The sequence below is a fragment of the Lethenteron reissneri genome, chromosome 13 (assembly GCF_015708825.2).
Source record: "Lethenteron reissneri isolate LAM-NWPU_2019-01 chromosome 13, ASM1570882v1, whole genome shotgun sequence".
Taxonomy (NCBI): domain Eukaryota; kingdom Metazoa; phylum Chordata; class Hyperoartia; order Petromyzontiformes; family Petromyzontidae; genus Lethenteron; species Lethenteron reissneri.
In genome coordinates this window covers 10,666,759-10,683,805 of record NC_083791.1, presented here as the reverse complement: position 1 = coordinate 10,683,805, position 17,047 = coordinate 10,666,759, and the positions used below count along the sequence as shown (strand labels likewise).

Here is a 17,047-nt window from a genome sequence, read left to right as displayed (position 1 = left end):
ATATGTGGCTAAAGAAAGAGGATTCTGGGACTGAAGTGCCCAAGACGGACACACGGCACGGCTCAAGGAGGAAGGAGCCCTGGGCAGGAATGGGAGTGGGGACCGGGCCAAGATGTTGGACACGAGAGTCGTGATGATGAGAAGGGAAGGAAGAGCGAGCGAGAAAGAAGAAGCGATCTTCACTGAACGGCGTCTGTTTTCACAGGGGGTGGGGAGAAGGGGCGCGATTCAGAGTGGATGGTGGTCACTCAAGAACTTAGGGAAGGCTCGAGCTGATTTAGATCTATAGTTGGTCATTGTGGAAAGTGCACATTACACCTAGGTAAATATTCCGGTGAGGATAAAGAATTATATTAATAAGTCGGTAATCGTGATCAATATCGCCACCATTAATGTAGCTTCGTTGGTAACCAGTGCAAGACTTTGTCCCATTTGAGACTTCAGTTTTGTCATCTGGTGAATTTGTATTTAACCGTATATATTTTCCTCTTAACTGAGATCGAGTTGTCATGAAACCTTCATTGTTCATCACTGAAAGACCGCATCCTGGCCATAAGCCAAAATTCAAGCACAGTACTAATTAACAACACAAAACAGTGAATTTATAGGTTCATTGTTTTGATTTGCTCCGACAAAGAAATGGGCCTGCATGTCATGAGCCTTTTTTTGCATACGTGTCAGTGTGTGTTTTCACTCTGCTAATGCGTACACACACACGAATAGCTCAAGGGTTTAATTGACCAGGAATACCTGCGTGGCCGTGCTTGTGACCTGTTGACTTAAGCCCCTTTATTTTAACAGCAAAGGTTTAGCCAGCATTGACTGTTGCAGCAGAGGCTGAGCTCGAGTTGGTAGCTGGAACACTTAATATCCCGTGCAGCTCCTTCAATCACATTTATTTGTGCAATTCCTGAGTCCAAAAGCTGAAGGTGTGCCTAACGTGCTAATTATTATCACCGGAAAGGTCAACTTCCAAACAGAGGCTTCTCTTTTCGTATCTTTGCGGGGTGTATGTCTTGACACGTGTGGGACCTTGTTCAGCCCGGTGCTGCGTAAAAAAAACAACGCACGCCTCGCGAATAGCGTCAATCTCGCCCGAAGCAACGCGACACGAGACAACTCCGAGCACTCGCCAGTCCGAGACGCCTTTCTCGGAGCATGCAGCGATGGCGTTCGACGACATCGTGGCCGTGAACTGCAACGGGAGTGGTGGGGAACGACGTACGCGACCCGAACGCCACCTTCTCGGTGTTCCTGTACTTCAGGGCGGACACGGACGCGAGCGGCGTGGCCATGTACGTCTACTGCGCGTCGTGCTTCGTGCTGTCGCTCGTTCTCAACTGCCTGCTCATCGCCACCGTGGCTCTGAGCCCGAAGCTGCACAGCCCCATGTACATCCACTTCCTCTACCTCTCCGTGCTCAATCTCCTGGCGTCCGTCTCGGGTCTCGTGTTCGTCCTCAGCGCCAGCGCAGGGCGGATGCGCAGGATCGGCGTCGCCAGCTGCCTCGCCCAGTCGTTCTTCGTCTACTTCACCACATTCAGCGAGGTTCTCGCCCTGGGTCTCATGGCCCTCGACCGCTACATCGCCGTTTGCCTGCCCCTGCGCTATCCGGCACTCGTCACGAACCGTCTCACAGAGAAGGCGGCGTGCGGTGCCCTGGTCGTGTGCCTCGCCTCGGCACTCCTCGTTACGCTGCTGTCGTCGAGAGAGAACCTCTTGCGCAGACACGCTCATGGGCGGCGTCTACTGCGACGTGGTGGCGCTCTCCAGGTTCACGTGCCCTCGCACCATGGCCACCGAGATCGTTGTGGCCGTTGTCTCCTCCGCGCTGCTCCTGCCGGCCATCGGGTGCATGGTCTTCTCGTACGTGCAGATCCTGCGCGTGCTTTGCACGCCCGGGTACGGGGAGAGTCGCTCCAAAGCCATACGCACGTGCACCACCCAGGTAACGGCGGATGGAACTTAAAAAAAAAATTAACCCGTAAAAACAAAGTTTTTCACTATAAATCCTTTATATGCGTGGCATCGGGGCGGCTAGAGTCCTCTCGTCATCTGGCTTGAGATGGCTGCCACCTATGGGTCAGATGATTGTCTGGCAGCATTAAACAATTGGTAATTAAATATTAAAAATTTCCCCCTAAACAGTGTAAAAATTTTCAATTTTTGTTCTCACGAAAATGCATTGTCACGCACAACGAGTCTGTGCGCAAAATGTCAGCTCGATTGGATCACGGGAAGTGGGTTAAAAAACGACCGAAAGATTTGCACGGTCCTAAGCAAGCAAGCGAACTTAATATAAAGGATTTAAAAACAATTTGCGCTCGATTCCATCGTCTTCACTGCCCGCCACGTGTAGTGGGATGGGGGTGGTGCCAGTGCCGGATTGAGCCAGTGCGGGGCCTGTAGCATATGGTGTTATAAAGGGGCCCTAAGTAAAAAACAAAACATTCAAACACAATTACTTTACTTGCACAGTATTTTTACATTTGTGATATAGCCAGATAATACGACAAATCGCTAACCTTAAACACCCAGTCGTACATAAAAGTTGCAGGTGGTATAGTACTATGGTAATAGAGCAAGTGCGGAATCACTGAACCGGAATTGATATCTTGAAAGCATTTAGCGCGGGGCCCTTGAAAGTGCGGGGGCCCGTAGCTACTACACATGTAGCTACTACACATGTAGCTACTACACATGTAGCTACTACACATGTAGCTACTTTTTCTACTAGGATAATCCGGCACTGGGTGGTGCCCCGCTTGTGTGCGTGTGTCTGTTGCTTGTCTTGAGAGAGTGGTGGGATTCATCTTCTTGGTTTTTTCGGTAAAGTCACGTAGAATGGAAATAATAAAATAATAAAAATAAAACATAATAAAATAATTCTCACGACGTTTCGGCCACAACGCAAGCAGCCGTCCTCAGGTGAAGACCAGGTCTCCCCGACAGACGATGATTATTTTATTACGTTTTATTTTTATTATTTTATTATTTCCCTTCTACGTGACTTTACCGAAAGAACCAAGAAGATGAATCCCTGCAGTCACGAAAGCTTTAAATCGAAGAGTGGTGGGAATGTTGACGTTTCCCATGACCAAGGGGGCGATGAGCCGGGCTTGGAGCGACGCCTGCGATCTGCCGTTGCGGAGGCGCGGGGTAGGTGGCGTTTGTCGCTTAAAATGGGAAATTCGCCAAATGAACCTCGGGACAGTTTCTAGACAGCCCCAATGTGACCATACAATTAACCAAGTGTAGCACACACTAAACTGATACAGGATCTTTAATGTATACCTGGAATCGCTGGTATATATCTGCCCAATGTCCTCATTCAACATATATACATGGCAGTCCCCACTCTTTTTTTAACGTAGGTTTGTCTTGATCACTGGTGCATGGTTCGGGCGTGTTGCCTGCTACTGGGTGGCTTTGTTCAATTAAAAAGGCTTAAGCTTTTCCATTCAACAGTGAATGTTGATAGATGTGTCACGAGTCTCTCGTGCGACATTTTGTTGCTAGGGAAACCCAAAACATCGGCAAGGGTTTGTGTAACAATAGCTCGGTTGGATTATACAAACCGTGAGTCACACCGGGTGGACCATGATGAGGCACATTGGCAGGGGAATTGAATCTGCGAGCTTTGAGCGGTTTTTTTCCCCTTTTGTGTGGGAGGTTTTACTACGAGTCCCCTATATTCCTCCCACTGATGAATATACACACAGAGGCGCAATGAGGGAGGGGGGATAGTGCCCAGGAGTTGGCAGTCCAGCAATATTGTGGGACGTATCTGTATCAAGCGTTGAACATTAGACACCTCGTATCTGTGCGCTTTCTCCAGCTACTCCTAGATGACAACCCACATGCCAAACGCTCTGTCAATGGACATGACCAAACATCCTCAATTGCAAGACTATGGGAGCGAGTTTGTGCGTCATGATGAAGGGCCGTTGCTCAAAATATTTTGCCCAAGGGCCGCAGTGTTATTGACAAATTTATTGAGTTTTTGTTATTTGTTCGACACTGCCAACGCAGCATCACCGATTAATTCGTGTTAATTTTGAGACTTGAATGAGGAGGCTTTTCAGCATAAACACATTCCTGCGGAGGGAGCTGGTAGGAACGTTGGGTTGCTCGGTCAATGGCCAGGGTCAACGGCGGCGTGGTGTAAATATGCCCGACTGTGAGGGCGGGCACAAGCCGGCGTGAGTAGGTTAAACGTTGAGTTTTATAAGGGCACCACGGGATGACCAGCCCCTCCCCACCCAGCCCCTCCCCATCCAATCCCACCCCTCCCACCCCCACCTAGCACCACCCAGCCCCTCCCTGCACGACGGACACAATAATCCCCTGTGGGCTGGTGTAACCAGGAGGTTCCAACCAGTATAACTTTTAACTCTCAGCAATGTTTTCAACTTTTCACCACCTCCAATAATAATTTTTTTTTAAAAAATTCTCCCGGTGTAAACTGTTCACATGGTATGTTCATGAAACAGTCGCTGCAGCCTGAATGTGCTCCGAACTTGGCTGAGATGAGCGCGATGACATTGTCGGCTGATGGGTTGTTGACCTGTGCCCGGTGCAGGTGATGGTGTTTCTGCTCTTCTACTGCACGTGGAGTTTGGCAGGAATCGCTCCGTTTCTTGACCCGTGCTTTGACCCCCCGTTCGTCCACAAACTTCAGGTGGGGGGACATCCTCGTGGTCCGTTTGTTGCACAGCTTCGCGGTTCTTAAGCCAGCGACCACCACTGATAATATAATAATATAATTATCAGGTTTTTTTTACCATTATTATTGCTCGTGAACTGTCGATTTTGCAGGCAAAGTGGCGGTGGGGGGTGGTCCCCTCTCTTTCTTTACGATATGGGCCCCAGTTCAAGGCGATAAATACCCCGTTATATTTGTGTTGTGTCTTGTAAGAGACGAACCAAGACTGGCGGCTTATTTGCTCGGGATACACGGTTGGGACGGAGGGTGGGGGCGGAGGGGGCGTGACGTCATGACGTACAAATCCGGCTCAACGTTGTGGGATGCGGGCGACGTCATCACGCAGATGTGCGTGGTGACGTCACCACTGCGCACTCGCTCACCCGTGCTCCAGCCAGCCAGCCAGAAATTTTTTTTAAAAATAAGATGACATATTTTTTACAAAACTGTATATAGAGAGATTGATATATCAAGGAGACATGTCTGTTTATTTATAAATATGTTTTCGACAGCAACGCTAACGATGATTAATTTGAGTGGAATGTTAATTGTGCTTTGTGCACAAGTCACTATCAAAACGGCATCACCAATATTTGTTTACTAAGAAATGCAGCAGGTGGCGATGTCTGCCCCTTTTAAGGGGAGTCGCAGTTTGTTGACAACGGCGAACGAAGATGATTGATGATGCCATTGTACTGTTTAGCATACTCATGGCAATCAATGAAAACCAAACAATCCCATTAAAGACAATTAAGACATTTATTTTACAAACGTACGTGTGTTCCTGACACACGCGAACGCATTGCGAAATATATATGTAACGAAATATTCAAGAGCGTCGTTGTGGAGAACATAAATAACAAGATGCATGAGTTGACGATATGATCTCCTTCATATAGCAGTCCTTCCAAAAAAATAAAAGTATCTTTACACTACCCGACCTACGCTTTACGATACTTTAAAATATTGTTCAGTCTTTCGCTTCAAACGAACACGGCAATGATACCTCCTGTTTTACAGTCCAGAGCCAGCGTTTAAATGTCCACATTCCTCTGCCAAGGGATGAGTCCACCAATCGGATAAGTTAATTTGACTACTCACAAAGTCCTGTGCGTTTAATGAACCCCATAGAGATGAAGAGCTGTGTAAGCCTCCGAGCATGGTTTGAACCTTCAACGTGTTGATTGGAAGCTAGGTTGTATAAATAAATAGATAACCCTAGATTTGAATTCTAGATTTGAAGTTTTCGTTACTGCAAGGATTCATACTCTTTAGTTTTTTCGGTAAAGTCACGTAGGTAAAAAAATAAATAAATGAAAAACAACTAAATAAATAACCGTTGCGCCACCCAACAGGATGTATCCCTACTATTTGATTCTTTCGGTAAAGGCACGTCGGTATACAATAAAATAAATCACGACGTTTCAATCGCAACACAATAGCGGTCGTCATCAGGTGGAAAAATATATAATCCAGCAGTTGAACTGCTGAACTAGCGAGAGAGCTGTTACAACAAGAGGCTAGATATGTGACTTTACCGAAAGAACCAAAGAGTATGGATTCCTGCAGTCACAAAAGCTTGACAGTGTACGGCAAATGCATCCATAATTTATATCTGATAATCACCTGGACCAAATCAACTTGTAATGCGCTCGATCTCGTCTGATCGTAGAAGCTAAGTCGGTGTTGAGCCTGCACGGTGCTTGGATGGCCGACCACTAATGCATACAGCTGTTGTGACAGGCTGCTGCTTCAGCTGATGTGACAGGCTGCTGCTGCAAGCTGCTGCTGGGCTGTGTCGTCAGCGGGAGATGAAGCCAGTTCAAATCTTTATTGGTGGTTGACTAAGCACATCGTAACTCCGAGGTTAGTTAAAATTAAAATAAATCACGACGTTTCGGCCGCAACACAAGCGTCCATCATCAGGTGCGAAAGCCATGATGATGGATGCTTGTGTTGCGCCCGAAACGTCGTGATTTATTTTATTTTATACCTACGTGACTTTACCGAAAGAAGCAAAGAGTATGGATTCCCTGCAGTCACGAAAGCTTCAAATCAGGATAGTTAAAATTAGTACCACTTTGCGGGGAAGTCAACAGTGGGGTTTTTTTTCCAATGGAGAGATTCGCCCCAGCAATGGTAACGATGAATTTCCACCCAATGGCTGAGAAGATGAGCACTGCTTCAATCACTCTGACTGTACAGGTATTATGCCCCAACATCTACACACTTTGCCGTCTCAAACTTGTACTGACCAGCATGTTGAAGTATGGTCACATTAACCCCGTGACCCACACGGCTTGGGGTTGCCTTCATCCAGCAGTGGGTTTGGCAATGAACGTGCTGTGCATGTACATTACATACACAGTAGGTGTACAGTATATGAATACAGAAGGCTATTAGTTTAGCCAATGTGTTCCTTGACGTTTCAATGGATGACAATGCCACAATGCTGCGTGTATAGCTAGTGTAGCGGTTAGCATGCTGCGCTACGAACCTGGTCACCCGAGTTCGATTCCCGCTCACGGCCAACACCAGTGACAATTATCTGAACCGGTCCTGGGCCTCTTCTCCGAGGTAGACTCAGTCTCAAATGAGCAGCTGGTGCGGTAGGTAAAAACATCATCACTGGAGAGACAAAGGCGGTCGGGTGTGGTGCTGGCCACCCACCCCCTCGTGTAATGTGCTGGACTTCATAGGCGTGACTTGCTAACAGCACTTGCCCCAACTGCCTGTTAAGGCTATACGGGGGGGGGATCTTTGTCTTTGTCTCCCGCAGGTAACGGCTCAGATCCTGTTCGTCACGCTGCCCCCAGTCTTGGACCCTCTCGTATACGGACTCAGGACCAAAGAGGTGCGGGTTGCGGTGTCCAGACTTATCGTACGCTCCGGGCAGTACCTCTTCCCGCAGAACAGGATGCTGCCCCGAGCAGCCACCGTCACTTTGTCAAACCCGCCATAATGGAGTCTTGGCGGGCCCCCTCTGGAATCCACGGCTGGGCTCTCTGTGTCGTTGCATTGGGGGAGACGCAGCTACTTTGCGATGCGGCATTGTCACTCCAAGGACCCACTTGGGAAAACTGCACGTGCAGTGCGGATGACTCGTTGAAGGAAGGAGACTTCGCCGTCTTTGGGATGCGATGTCGGAGCCTGGAGCCCTGGAGATGTGAAGCAGGGAATGTTTAAATGAGCCTGGAGCCCTGGAGATGTGAAGCAGGGGGTGTTTAAATGAGCCTGGAGCCCTGGAACTGTGAAGCAGGGGGTGTTTAAATGAGCCTGGAGCCCTGGAGATGTGAAGCAGGGGGTGTTTAAATGAGCCTGGAGTCCTGGAGATGTGAAGCAGGGGGTGTTCAAATGAGCCTGGAGCCCTGGAACTGTGAAGCAGGGGGTGTTTAAATGAGCCTGGAGCCCTGGAGATGTGAAGCAGGGGGTGTTTAAATGAGCTGTGCCTTTTTCTGTCGGGAACATGGTGGCGAGATGTTAACTACCTCGCCTGGTATACATGAGTTTGTGTCTTAGATCCCGACCCTGACGTCTGCTGTATATTTGGAGTTTGAATGTTTTCCTCGTGGTCACGTGGATTTTTCTCCGGGTCCTCCGGTTTGTCCCTCCACATATACAATGCGCCTTTAGAGTATTTGGCTGCATTAACTTTCCACGCGATACGCCACTTCGTTGAGATATCAATTGTGGCCAGGTCGCTTCTAAAATAAGCTAGATTGCTCAGTGGGCCCTACCTGGTTAAATAAGCAATAAGTTCTACATAGTTTAGTTTAACATGTTTTGAAGGTTCATAGAGTTTTAAAAAGACAGTTGTGATCTCATAAATGTACCATACATGCACAGCCCTGGATGAAGGCTTCCCCATGCTTTGCGGGTATTGGGAGGTTATTTTACCATGCTTTTGCCACAGCTGATGATTATTGATGTGCCTCAATGCAGTCATGTTAAGGTAGTTTGTCGTGCAATTCGGACCTAGTTTTTCTTGAGGTTTATGGGTAACAATTGAATGTAAATTCTTTATATGTGAAAATGAACGTGGCAAATGATATCTAAATGTGATTTAAATGTTTGCAGATGCCACTACGGTTTGTTTAGAATGAACAAAGAAGCACGTTAAACTGTGAAGTGGGATGTTTAGAATGCTGTGACTACATTCACAAGAGAATTATCTCGTTTCAGTGTTTGCCAAAATCCAAATTTGACTCGCAACTAGATTACAAATAAGAAAAAAATGACAGGCCACCTGTAGCCACTGTCACCAAAGTGTTATTTATTAAATATATGATGCATCATTTGTGAGAAATCACTTGTGTAAAATAAAGATAATACAATGGTTATGCCTGGAACATAAATGCGTAATAATTGTCATTGCTGATCGTGCACAATTGGGGTCTGGAACGGTTGTGCAGTGGTTCGCACACTGGTTAGCACAGTGGTTCGTACACTGGTTCGTACACTGCTCTGTGAGATCGATTTCTGACCACGGCTGACATCAGTGGCAAGTGATATTTGAACGGGTCCTGGGGCAGCCCCCCCCCACCTCCTCCTTCGAGTCAGACAAACCCGCACTGACCAAGTACTGTATAGTCAAACAGCCCACGCCACCGAGAGGCGTTGGAAAACTCTCATCGAGCATTATATAGGGCTCGAGTTATGTCTTACTGAGTCGCCAACCAAGTCAAGTTGTGGCGTTTCTAGGATGGTGCCTGGCTACAGGTTTGCGCTGTTGCGCAAAGATTCGCACGCCTCCGCTGCCCATGCCGGCCGGCGCGCTCTCAGTGAACGACGATGACACCCCCCCCCCAGACCCTTTCCTTTTCTGTTGTGAAACGTGGGTGTGGAAAGTCGCGATGGCAATGGTGTTGTGGGTGGGAGGGTGAGTGCAAATAAGTGATACATCTCAAAGGCAACTCTTTATCACACGAGCAATAGAGCAAGGTTTCTTGAGAGTAAGTCTCAATCGCCTCTGAATGTGCACGTGACCGCAGAAGAGAACGGCGACCTCCAAGAACCGGCGATTATGCAACGTGACCTGCTGTTTGCTGTTGTGGTTCTGCGTGCCGAGCCCCTTTTCCGAGTGTCGCGTGCGTTGCCATAGCGCGGTGTATAACAGCGACACGTTCACGAGTGGAGAGCACTCGAGGCTCGAAGCTGCCAGCGACTCGCCACGCTCCCGTCTGCTCGAGGTATGGCAGCGACAGCTCTCATGCCCTCACCCCTACTGCGAACACAGCAGTGGCCGGCAATCATGGACGGTCAATTTTTTTTTTTTAAGATTGAAGGATATAAATACACGTTTCTGTCTGTTTACATATTTTTTTTGAAGGCCATTACATTTGCACATAGAGTAGAATTGTGCCGTAATACATGAATGGTGGGATAGACAATTAGTGTCAGTGTATATTGTGTGCTTATGTTTTAAGCCTAATTATCAAAGTCTTGTGGCTGCTCTCATGATGTGTACACAGCATTGCTTAGTAGCTGATTACCAGCAGTAGCACATTATGGTGGAGCAGTGGTAGTTCTTGTGGTGGTTAGCTGACTATCCTCCGCACCCAGAGACCCGAGTTTCATTGCCGAGTGATATTTTGTCACGGATGTCCTGGGCTTCCCCTTCAACCCACAGTGACCAGCGTGGTGAAGTATGGTTAAACAAGCCCCATAAATTATCTGGTGCCAGGAAGCCTTCACCTATAAGTGAATTGATGAAGGGCTGCAAAAATACTTGTCACACTTAAAATGAGACAAGTTAAGTTACTTTACGCTCTGATGACGGAATTGTATATTATCACGTGTTTATTACAATACTTTAAAGGAATTAATAATCTTAGGTGGATTCTGCTAAACTTTTCAACAACTTGGCAGTAATGCTTGGGAACCCAAATTAAAAATTTCGGTTTATTTTATTTGTAGTTATAAACATGGGACTTAATTATATATGTGCCAAATGTAAGCTTTCTAGCCCTTCTAGAACATCGCTAAAATTAAAACCACTCACAATTATTTAATATGTCCAGGATTTAAAAACAGGTGTAGGTGTTGGATATCTTATTAAATGATGTTTATTACATGTGTACTGGTTATTTGTGCATGTAAATTATTCTAATAAATTTACGTTTAATATTTAAACCGACAAGAAGCGTTCTCTATGTATATGCATGGTTGCGTCAATACTGTATGGGCAGAATGATATGCTGCTCACATCGCAATACTGTTTTCAGAATTATCGTTCCTTGAACTCAGGAGCATGCCCATGAAAGATTGAACTGCAAATGCCTTCCTCTCGAAGTGAATCCCAATCCCAATAAAGGGCACGGCATGTTATGGTTTTGTGGACCCACTGCCTTCATAAGATGCTGCCCTGCGTGACTGCGTCCTTTCTATTCGACTGTCCTTTCCGGGGTGGGTGGAAGGGTCATTGAGCATCAAGCTAGCGGAGGTGTGGGCTGAATTGTGCCATTTGTAATGTCACAGGGTGAGGAGGAAGCCACAATATGTGAATGTCGTTGGTCGAAAACTCACTCACAAACCCGAACCTGTATTGAAGAGTAGAGGACACCATGTCGTAATGAGAGGGTCATTGCCTTTAAGATCGGCAGTTCCACCAGCATTGATTTAACCAAGCCAGACTGCTGATGAGACGCTGCGTGTTGGAAACTGCTGGAATGACGCACTCCTCGAAGGACTGCGCGGCCGATGGACTTGTCAAAGTAATGCTCGCACGTAACTGTTTCTGTGGATGGACGGATCTGTGAAGGAGACGGACAACATTGTCAGCGAAGGAGACAAATTGCCGTGAAGCCTGCGCACTGCGGCACGAGGCATTGTTCTGTGGGGGCATCCCGGGGATTTTCCACAACGCGTGACGTAGGGGGTTCAGGTGACGGTGGGGGAAAAAAACAACAACCCTTAATTGCTTGCATTAATTGATCTCGATGAAGTGATCTAAATATAACCCGGTGACAATTGTAAACAACACAGGCCTCACGGAGCAATACTCGTGATACTCATATTAATGTTGATTTACTCTAGGGGATTTTACAGACAATGGTTTGTAGAACACGTGTAATACCGGGGTGCATTGCCAGACGTTCTTTGCACGAGCGGCTTTTGTGTGTAGGAGGAGGAATTGGTGTAGTGCCAAACCGACCTGCTGTGGTCACGTGAGCCGTCATCCCCGCTGGTGAACGCGATGTCGCCTTGTTGCCTGAGATGTGCTGGTTTGGTCGTTCCAGGAGAAATAATTAGAGAACAGGGAAACACGTCTGGGCTGCCGTATGATCATTCAACAGTGGTTCATGTGGCAGCCAAACGTGTTACATACTCCAGACATAATGCACATCAGCAGTTCATTTTTTTATTTTAAATGAGAGAAAATGGTTGTTTGTGTGAGAGTGGGCAAACAAGGACATCCTGTATTCTTAAACAAAGGTTTTGGCTTTTAATTGTTTTGATCTGGCTCACAAATCTCACGTAACGGAGGTAAGGAGGAGCGCTTGTGGAGTGGTGAAGCCTCTTGTGAATAATAGCCGTAGACATCTTCTTGGTTCTTTCGGTAAAGTCACGTAGAAGGGAAGCAATAAAATAATAAAAATAAAACATAATAAAATGAAATAATTCTCACGACGTTTCGGCTACAACGCAAGCAGCCGTCTTCAGGTGAAGAATGAGACACTACCAAGCTAGGAGTGTCTCATTCTTCACCTGAAAACGGCTGCTTGCGTTGTAGCCGAAACGTCGTGAGAATTATTTTATTATGTTTTATTTTTATTATTTTATTACTTCCCTTCTACGTGACTTTACCGAAAGAACCAAGAAGATGAATCCCTGCAGTCACGAAAGCTATAAGCCGTAGACATTCCATCTCAGCTGGAACAATCTGATGAGCTATGAAGCTTTCTTCCACTCTTGTCAGCAGCAGCTGGGGTCAAGCAAAATGCATGTCCACTGTGGTGGACTGACATGATTTGTTGGCATTTCGGTCACAGTGCCACGTGTTATTCAGTTTTACAACCCAGCGGTGGACATTATGACTAAGGCAGCGAAACGTAAAACAGAGTTTGACCTTCAAGACGATGGCAATTGGTGGAGGCCGGGTGTCCACTCTATGGCAGATTATCCGAATGTTATTAAAGCTATTTTTTTGGGGTTCGTTTGACTAAAATCACACGGTCTTAATCTAGATTTGAAGTGATCCATACTCTTTGGTTCTTTCGGTAAAGTCACGTAGGTATAAAATGAAATGAATTTAATTAAATCACGACGTTTCGATCGCAACACAAGTGACTGTCATCAGCTGCAGTTGTCCTCCTGCTGTATCGGTTCCGCCTGATGACGGTCGCTTGTATTGCGATCGAAACGTCGTGATTTAATTTATTTTATTTTATACCTACGTGACTTTACCGAACGAACCAAAGAGTATGGATCACACGGTCTTGCTTTTAACAAATCATTAATAACGCATGTGTGAATCTCACTCATTAAGCTTCCAACAATCGGTGTGGTTCCAAGAGGGGATTTCAAAGTCCCATGTAAGAAGACCGAATACGTCACTTGCCTGGTACCATTTGAGATGGATTTTTTTTTTTACAAAATGTAAAAATGACACTATCGTTCTAACCCACTCATTTAACAAAATCCCAACAGAATACACTTTCACTCGCCATCTTGCCAACGACCAAATCAACAACCTATATGTCAGATCACAGAAGCTGGATGGGTAATAATGAGAGAAGTCTAACCATCTGGGATAATTTCCAAAGCTGAGTTAATATTTTTTTATTTCTGCAAAGGAAACCCTGCCACCTTGGGTCAAGTTGTGTTGCTAACTCAGGGACACCTGTAGAGCGACTCATAAAATTCAGGTGAATATACCACAGGCGTACAGTAGCACAATGACACAGGGCTCCCATGTGGTGCCTTTATCAGGCTGTTAGCGAGCGCTTATAAAGGTCGGCATGGCAATCGTGTGGTTGGTGATTGCCAACACCACGCTAGGCTGCATTTGTCTCCCCCTATGCCGGTGTTTACACAATGCATCAGGTACTCACTGGGAATTGAACTCGGGTGGCCCAGTTCGTAGTGCAGCAGTGTGATTTGATTTAGTGTGCTGATCTTAAAGGTGCATTGAAAAATGTTGATACTCCGACTGATGCTCCTACTGTTGTGGAGTGACTCATGCAGCCAGCTATGGCTGCAGAGTTTGCTAGTACATGTTGTTTACGTCGTTTATTGTAAAAATTCGGTCACAGTTCCTATGACCACTATTTCATTGCTTTTATGACTTTATTTTGGTGATTTTCGAAAAGTTTTTTGGTTTGCCCATGTTTGTTTGTTGTAGTACAGAGTTAGACTGATGACCTTAATCTAAGTTGTCTTGTGGTTGTTGTTGTTTGACTTGCATCCCACTGGGATTTTTGCACACAGTGTTGGTGTACTGTGCTTTTTCTGCAATATTTTGCTGTCTTTTCTTGGATTTTCTGTTTGCACATAGTCACTGTTTTTTTTTGCGGTTGCACCCGATTCAAGAGCGGAATGGCTCACAGGGCTATACCTAATAAATGAACTTGAAATGAACTTGAACTTGAGTGTGCAAACCGCTGTGCTGTCACTCCCTTTACGCCATACACAAAGGCAAATATCCCCCATGTCGTCTTTAATTGACTGTTGGGGCAAGTGCTGTCAGAAAATACCTATTCAGGCCCGCATGGAACTCGAGATGCTGGGCGGTCAACACCACGCCTGGCCACCTTTGTCTCCCAAATTCTGCTGATGTTTACACACCAATTATTTACTCGCTTAAGGCTGAGTTGACCTAGGGGAGGCCCAGGACCGGTTCATATTTTCGACACGAGCACACGCACACACACACTCGTGTCACCGGAGACCGAGTGACCGCTTAGGGAACATGATCAGAGCAACAGCTCGTGATGAAAGTGGCTCATCTTTCAGCATCTGACTCATTGCTCTGTTGAATGTAGCTAAACAGGCGCATTGCCAGACTTACGAGGAGATTAGCACCCGGCACGCATCCGATATTGACAATATCTCAGAAGCTAAGCAAGTATTGAGCCTGGACATTTCTGAGATGGGCAACCACCGCGCACTAATAGGTGCTAGAGGCTGCTGCTTTGGGGCTACCATCCGTGCAGCAGATTCCAGTGCGGAAAAACGAATCCATTGTTGTACCGCACTTCTATGCTCTCGTGTCTACGCTGCCCACCTTTACCAACCAGCTCTGACCAGCTTGGCGAAGTGTGGTCGAATAACCCACATGGTGTATGTGGGCCTTCATCCAGCAGCAGATGCAACGTGGCTCATATTGATGAGCATAGGTATATTAAAACACAGTACTGATGCTGAGACAGGCAAACATATGATGAATAACTAATAAGTATAGAATTGGTTGTTTTTCACTGTGTAAACTTCAAAAGCAATACATTTTTGTCTGGCCGCCCCTGAGGCTTTAAAAAAAACACAAATGGTTTCCAACAGCATTTGTTTCAACAGGCAAACCGGACCGGTTTCAATTTCCATCAGAGCGTGGACTTGTTAAACACATGCTGCACTACTCCTAATAATACGCCTGCATAGAGCGATGGGAACATTCATATGCAGGGCGCATGTACGGAGATGTACGTTAGATTGAAAGTGTGACCTTTTGTTCGGCAAGAGGGAAGGGATTATAGGGGGGGGGGGGGGGTCTTATGTGCACTGAGCAATGCTGGTTAACATTTTCATTGACTCGTGTACTGGGCATTGAGCTGGGGGAAGTTGGCGTCCTTGAGTTTAGTTGCAATGTTAGAGGCAGTCAGATTCTATAGATGTCTGCTTGCCACTGTGTTTGCCTAAAAACTCACTGAAACCAAACCATTATTATTCTTATCATCGGACCACTATTAACTTATTAAACGACGTTTGTTTGTCGGTTTGCGTATAACTCCAGAAACAAAAGTCGTAGAAAGATATTACCAAAAAAATCTGCAATCTCAATAATTCCCCTGATCAAAACTGCAACTTTGTCACGTGAAAGGGCGTGGATCTGAGTGAACACAAACGCGTCTAGTGGAGAGAACTGCTCACCGATCACCACCTCACTCTCCCCTGTCAGTGACAACACAACATAGATTGATTTTATTGGTTCTTTCGGTAAAGTCACGTAGAAGGGAAATAATAAAATGATAAAAATAAAACAATAAAAATCTCACGACGTTTCGATTGCAACACAAGCAATCACCTGATGATTGGATACTCAATTCATAATTCACTCTTGCAAACGAGACTCTCCCGGTTCAACAAAATAAGCCTGAAACTTGATTCCCTCCCCCCCCACTAAAGACAACGCACGCAAACCCTTATCGCAGTTGTGGGCTGTCGCTGATGTCTGTCCGGCTGTCCTTCCAGGCTTGAGTTGACGAATGGACACGGCCAGGGTCTCTCCGATTAACCCGGAGCCACACGAAGTCCAAAAGCGCTCGTCGGTGGACGATCAAAATGTAGCCGCTGTGACTGAGCGCATGGAGGTGTCGGGAGGTAAGAGGCTTGGAGCTGCCGTACATTCAACCGACACGCACACGCTGTAATCCAGCACTTTGTCATCATGGAATAGGTTTCACTGTGTGTGTATGGGGGTGGCTGGTGTTAAAAGCCATTTAAACTAAATTTCGATTTAAAGCTTTCGTAACTGCAGGGATTCATCTTCTTGGTTCTTTCGGTAAAGTCACGTAGAAGGAAAATGATAAAATAATAAAAATAAGACATGATAAATTATTCTCACGACGTGGCCGAAACGTCGTGAGAATTATTGTATTATGTTTTATTTTTATTATTTTACTATTTTCCTTCCATTTAAACTATTTATTTTTTATTTTACCAGGTAAGGCCCACTGAGATAGATGTACAGCTCTTTTTCAGAAGCGACCCAGCCACAAATGATAGCGCAATGAAGTGGCTTATCATGTGGAGTTGTATAGAAGTCAAATACTCTAAACGCATGCTTATAAATAGTGGAGGGGGAACCGGATGACCCGGAGAAAAATCCACGCAACCATGGGGAGAGCACAACAACTCCAAACTACCTCGTCTGTATACCAGGCGAGTTAGTTAGAATGTTGCCACCGCAGTGCAGTACAGCAAGTAGGTTAATTGGTCTGCCTTTTGAGGGGTTTTAGTGGTATCTCCCAGCATATGTCAATTTTATGCCGAGATGCAATGGGTTCACAAGTCATGTAAAATACTGCTTAAGCCTGCAAGGTGTTAGGCACATTGCTATGCAGAACCCTTGAGACTCGTTCTCAGCTAACAGATTGTACAAGCTCGCTACTGCTGCACTCTCCAGCC

At 46.1% G+C, this 17,047-nt stretch overlaps 2 protein-coding genes across 2 annotated transcripts in view; both read left to right on the top strand.

The window, feature by feature from the left end:
• Positions 1–1,166: 1,166 nt before the first annotated feature.
• LOC133341966 (putative olfactory receptor 1F2) lies at positions 1,167–9,040 on the top strand. The gene is given in 5 exon segments (XM_061550803.1): positions 1,167–1,217; positions 1,219–1,719; positions 1,721–1,948; positions 4,583–4,681; positions 7,485–9,040. Coding segments are annotated over 5 exon segments (1,062 nt in total). The 3' UTR covers positions 7,668–9,040.
• A 149-nt stretch (positions 9,041–9,189) lies between these two features.
• LOC133342094 (stomatin-like) overlaps positions 9,190–17,047 on the top strand; it is a 28,406-nt gene continuing 20,548 nt past the window's right edge. Inside the window, exons 1-2 of the mRNA XM_061551030.1 lie at positions 9,190–9,894; positions 16,112–16,240. Coding sequence (XP_061407014.1) covers positions 16,126–16,240 — 115 coding nt within the window. The 5' untranslated portion in view covers positions 9,190–9,894; positions 16,112–16,125. The remainder of the gene's footprint in view (positions 9,895–16,111; positions 16,241–17,047) is intronic.